We start from the raw sequence: 6,000 nt of genomic DNA, 5'->3' as shown, positions 1-6,000 counted from the left end.
CATAGTGTGTGCGTGAATAAGCGTGTTTGGATATTTCCCAGTACTGGGTTGCAGCATGGAAGGGCATCTGCTGTTTAAAACGTGCTGGATAAGTTGGCGGTTCATTCCGCTGTGGTGACCCTAGATTAGTAAAGGGACTAAGCCGAAAAGAAAATGAAAGAATGAATATATTGTCGTATAATTGACTTTTATTTGACAAATAGTTAGCTTATTGTTTGATGTGGCCGACACGTCGGAGACTTGTTCAAGAACTACGTTTTATTGAAATCCTATTCATTAACCAAATAGAAGTCATAAAAAAAGAAAAGACGATAGAACTGAACATAGATAATCTGCTATTACATCAAGCAGTAAATCAACAGTGAATTTACGTTGCGCTCATTTGCGTGTCTGGTCAAATCTCGACACTCCCTTAACGCTGCCTTATTAAGTATCCCATAATGCACTTCGGCGCTGTCATGGCTGCTCACTGATGACACTTGCGGCACATGGGCAGAAATCTAACACATCACAGTGAACACACGAACCTCAACTCAAGTCTCACACTCACACAGAAAGCAGGTCCTGAGCAACACGACGCTGTTTCACCTTCCGCGTAACCGAGAACACGAGGAGCGCGATGCTGCAGCTCGAGGCGGCGGTTCTGGGCGGATTGAGTCCGGACTGGAAGCAGAGCAGCTTCAGCACCGCAGGTGAGAGACAACGGCATGAGAGCCTTGAGTTTGAGAAATCAGCCGACTTTCAGATGAACGCGACGGTTATGACAGATGTTGATGATGTCGTGCAGCTGTGGAGGATGACAGGGCTTTAATCTGCTCGGTTCTTGTTGTGGATGATGAGTGGTGCGCGTATAGTCTCTCTCTCACGTGGTGTAGATGTGCCGCATGTGTGTTGAAATCGGGACTCTGTTCAGACAGACAGACAGATGTGAGTTTCCGCTGACTGTGAACTAACCGGGCGCGATTTGACAGCAGAACTTCTGTGTTTGATAACTGACCGTATGGAGGGTCAGTGTGGGCATCGGACATCATGAGGACAGACAGACAGACAGACGCGTGTTTCTATTCTGTTCATGTTGAGGTAAGAGAAAATTTAGCCTAACGTTACCGTTTTAGAACAAAGCTGGGCTGCACCTGCATGTAAACACTCGACTGTGTTAATTCTAGTGGGCGTTCACTCAGGATGCGCTTATGACAACGGCGAAGGAGCGCAACACATTGTGAGATAATTTTATTGTTATTTATTATTATTATTTATTATTTTATACCGAACAGAAATAGTGACATGATTTACATAATTAAATGAGCGTTTTAACGGCTGCTGAAGCTTAATGCGGATGGGACGGAACACCTTATTATATAGTCGGACAGCGGTTCTTGCTCTTCTCGTACAGTTACAGATTCCACAGCGCGAAACATTCAGCATAATCAAGTTCAAGTCTAGAGCACTGGACTGTAATGTCAGTCCAGTCTTTTTTATAGAACCAGAACCGACCGCTCGATTCCGAATGCCTAAAGAGTTGGTTTTGAATTACAAAAAACCCTCGGGAACATACAATTGAATATGACATTCCTGGTTCGATTCCTGAACAGAAGTGTTTTAAGAGCCGATTCTTTTTTTTTTTGTGAATCAAGCAATCGCTCGATCCGTTCAGGTACAAATGAATCTTTTATTCGGTTCATTATAATACAAAGAAATAAAATGCTTATGTTTTCTGATTCACTATGGTAGTGTGGTCTATGAACAAAAGACCTCTTTTTGTGAAGCAATTAAATTAAGTCTGTTTGGTTTTCTATACAATTTACTATTTTAGTCGTTTTTTTAAAGTAAATAAATTTAGTGAACAACTCAGTAATAAGATGTGATCCTTTTAGTAAATTTGAAGGTTAAGTGTTATTTGGTTTCCAAATAAACAAGCTTCTGAGCTGATTGGAAATTCCTAAATGATTTGGAGTCGATTCTTTTATTGCATTTCAAGTAATTTGGTTCCTGAATAAATGACTCTTCTGAGTTGATTTTTTTTATTGGAATAAAATGCAGGCAGGCAATGTCGTTTTATTACTGAACATTTCAAGAGTATTAGGAGATCATTTTTTTAAGTGGATGTATGCAAATTTGGAATAGGCCTATTACAGCTTCCAAACAAATTCTTTTAGCTTAATCTTAATCTTTTGCTTAATCTCAGTTGCAATTTCATTTCAATGTGTTGTTTAGTCCTAATTAATGGCTGATTCTTTTAGTGATTCAATTCACATACTATCTGGCCTAAATAGTATTTGAAAATAGAATTGGTATGTCCCAAACTGTAGTATTTTGAAAAGAGTATGCCAAAGGTTCCCGGATGGTTTACTATTTCCAGTAAACAAGTGTAGAAGCGTAGAAATATAATGCATGTTGGAAGTGAATCCGATTAAAACTACAAACGCGGCTGAAAAAGTGTAAATAAACTACAAACATGGTGGATGTCCGAGACCAACCGTCAAGTAGAGAGGCTTTGGTAAAGATGTTTGTATGACTGTTAATTAATATCTAGCCCATTGGAAAATATTTAAGTCACGCTTTGTGTTATATTTCCCCTGCAACAACCATACTGAACTTATGTAAAGACGTGTTTGGACATTAAAGTCTGAATGCATAATTATCCAAAGACCTGAGGAGATTTCTCTGCATGAAAGACTCGTGAATGGCAGATTAACCTGCTGCTGTTTGTCCAATAGGGAAGGAAATTAAATATGAAAGAAATGTGGATGATTGACAGGACTTGTAACATAACTGTTAACGAGGTAGTAGTATGCCCCAAACTTGCATACTCTTCTGTTACACACCCAAAAGTATATATATTTCCTTCACAAAAAAAGAAATACTTTTAGGGCGTAGTAAAAGTGTGTGAATTGGGACACAGCATTTGTCTTTGTAGGGAATCAAAATGCAGCACTGCCGGTGTAGTATGGTTCCTCAACAAATGACTCTTTTGAATCTGTTCGTTAATGTGGAGCCCAAACATTGAGCTTAACCAGTGTGATTACTGAACGTATGCTTAATTTAAAATGGTAACAACACTAACCAGTTGTTATTAATCATTTGGGAGGTTTACTTTATTTCACTCACTTACTAAAATGATTATCATTGTTAAAGCTTGACTCTGATAAAATTCAGGCAGGCATTGTAGTTTTATTTCTGAACATTTCAAGAGTATTAAGAGATCATTTTTTATTGACTTATGCAAAATTCCAACAGGCCTATTACTGTTTCCGAACAAGTTCTTTTAGTGTGATCTTTTTTGCTTTATCACAGTTGCGTTTTCAATTCAATTACTTGTCCTATCCTAATTAATCACTGATTCTTCTAGTGACTCAAGCAAATACAGTGTACATTGGGATCCAAACAAACAACTCTGAACAAATACAGTAATTAAAGACATTTCTGTGGCTCCTGTTCAACTATAATTCAGACTCAACATTGCAAATCTTACGATGTGTCTTTTTAGGGAGTCAATATGTAGTACTCAAAGTGTAGTACAGTTCCTCAACAAATTAAGAGTTTAGATGCAAAAACCTCTAAATGCCGTCTGAAATTTTCCTCTAAAATGAGCATTTTTATCAGGCTCCTGTGTCTATGTTCAGTAAGATCATTTTTATGGCAAAGAATAAGTCCTTTTCCTGGTCTTTAAAGTGAAATACCTCAACATAAACAAAGGAGGCTGAGAAAAATGTTCATTTTTGTTGAACAATTCTGACAGTTTTCACATCTTTACTCTTCAATTGACTCTTTTGAATATGTTCATCTATGTGAAGACCAAAAATTGAGCATGATGAAGTCTGATTTCTGAACGTATGATTTGTTAATAATCATTTGGGATGTTTACATTATATGACTCCCTTACTGAAATGCTTATCATTGTTAAAGCCAGGGTCAGCAACCATGTCATTGATGGTCTGAGGTTGTTGGCTCATAAAATTTATTTAAATTAGGCTACTACTTTTGAATACATGTGTAGTCTATAATCCGTGACACTGTTAGTGTGAGATGTGACATATTGACCAAAGTGTAGTTAAAATGAAACGCCAGAATGCATCTTAGTGTGAATTACCCTATTAGTCAACATTGTAGGATGTTGTTACCTTGCTGCTTGCTTCTAATTTCATGCATTATCCATCTCCTCTCCCTCAGTTTAATGTTCCGTAAGTAGCGTGACAAATAACAGATGTTTTATGTAGTGTAACTGTTCACTTATATACACCCTGCTCTCTCCATCTCACGAACATCATCCTCAGGAGTGATTAATGTGTAATTTACAGGACACTGTCTGAGATGTGTCGATCTCAAGCTATTTCAGTCCGTCCTCATTCAGTCACTTTTATTCACGCCGGTTTCTCGTCAGAAGAGATCAACGACTGAGAAAAGCGGCTGTGCTGCACGCAAAGTGTTCATCTAGAACTCCGATCAGAGGTGGCACCATTTTCTATCTGCCAAGCTTAATTCAGGACTAAAACCGAATTCTGTATCCACACACGATTCCCTTCAATTCTTTGTAGGGTTCATTATAGCAGATAGTATTTAATATTTTGGCTCTTTGTAGCTCAGGGCTTTTTCTGCTGCATATGTTTCATAAAGTGTGAATAAACAGTTTTTTTTCTTAGGGAGTCATTTTGTTCTGCTTTTTCAGGCCAGTTCTTTTTGTACAACAATTTAATTTCACGGTTCACACATTTCATGCCGGCACTGCTGCTCCTCTCCTCTTGTTTATGAGTTTCCTTTTTTTCTTCCATAGTATGTATGCGAGTTGCTCCTTCATAGCTGAAAGTGAATTTGAGTTTGAGTCTAAGTATATGACAGCTGGAGGGGAATTTTTGTTGTGTTTGTGTCGAAGGGTTGTGGGAAGTTGTTGTATGTACAGCAGGTAAATGTATAAGTAAATTCATGGTAAAACCTTTGACAACTAGGTTTGCCAGAAATTCATTGACAATGTTTAATTCATGGGATGGCATTAGGGCTGTGCGGTTTGGGGAAAATATCTAATTACATTTATTTATTTATTTATTTATTTATTTATTTATTTATTTATTTATTTATTTATTTATTTATTTATTTATTATTATTATTATTACTTTTAAAATTATTTAAATTATTTTAATTAATTTCTTATTTTTTTGCCATTGCAATTTCGATTTGATTCAATAATCTATATCATAGCTACTTACTGCTAAAATGCAGTGAGTGTTAGTTAAAAAAAGGAACTGAAAAGATATTAACTAACTTCGACTTTTTATTCAAATTTGTTTTTAAATATTCAGAAATTAAAAATTTTTTACTCTACAGCAAACAGTAGTTAGTTATGGCTTTAGTTATCTCCTGGTGCATTATAAAGCTTGAAGCATTAGAAACGGTGCTCAGTATCAGCCAGTCACCATGACAAGGAATCGGTACTCCGTATCAGCTGCAAAAATCCTAATTGAAGCATCCCTAGCTTTGACCCAACTTGGCTGTCAGAGCAGCAATACTCCCCCTGGCTGTACAAGACTGATCTTGGTAAGTCAGTAAATACACCCTTAGGAAAAAGAAGTATGCTAAAGTAAATGTCAAGTATAAAAGTATACTTTATTTAGTAAGTAATTAAGCCCAAGATACACTGCAGTGTTCAAAAGCTGCACACTTTGTGGAAAAAAAGATATGAAAATAAATGTTAATTTTCAGCTTGTACAGTTCAAATAATGGTTGTTTTACTGCTGTCATTAAAAGAAACAAATTAACATCATGACTCCTTGTGTTGGTGTCAGTCTGCACAGCCATGCCGCACCACGCCACATCCCCCCCCCCCCCCCCCCCACCCCAAAACTTTAAACTCAAGGGAAACACTTTTTTCATATTACCGACATCTATTAATGCTTCTGAAGCGGCAGACGCCATCATCTTACTTGTCCGCGCTTTCCTGTTTGTTTGTTTTATTGTGGGTTTTCCCGCATAGTTCAGTTGTGCAATTCTGATTGGGCAGAATGAAAG

General features: G+C 37.2%; 1 protein-coding gene across 1 annotated transcript in view; it reads left to right on the top strand.

Moving 5' to 3' along the window:
- Window positions 1-445: 445 nt before the first annotated feature.
- The window catches only part of ttc27 (tetratricopeptide repeat domain 27), a 166,133-nt gene continuing 160,578 nt past the window's right edge, over window positions 446-6,000 (top strand). The window contains exon 1 of the mRNA XM_056477309.1: window positions 446-692. Within this exon, the coding sequence (XP_056333284.1) occupies window positions 620-692 (73 nt within the window). The 5' untranslated portion in view covers window positions 446-619. The remainder of the gene's footprint in view (window positions 693-6,000) is intronic.

This window comes from Danio aesculapii, chromosome 17, assembly GCF_903798145.1.
Source record: "Danio aesculapii chromosome 17, fDanAes4.1, whole genome shotgun sequence".
NCBI lineage: Eukaryota > Metazoa > Chordata > Actinopteri > Cypriniformes > Danionidae > Danio > Danio aesculapii.
Note: the sequence above shows the minus strand (reverse complement) of the source record. Positions and strands in the feature narration are given on the sequence as shown.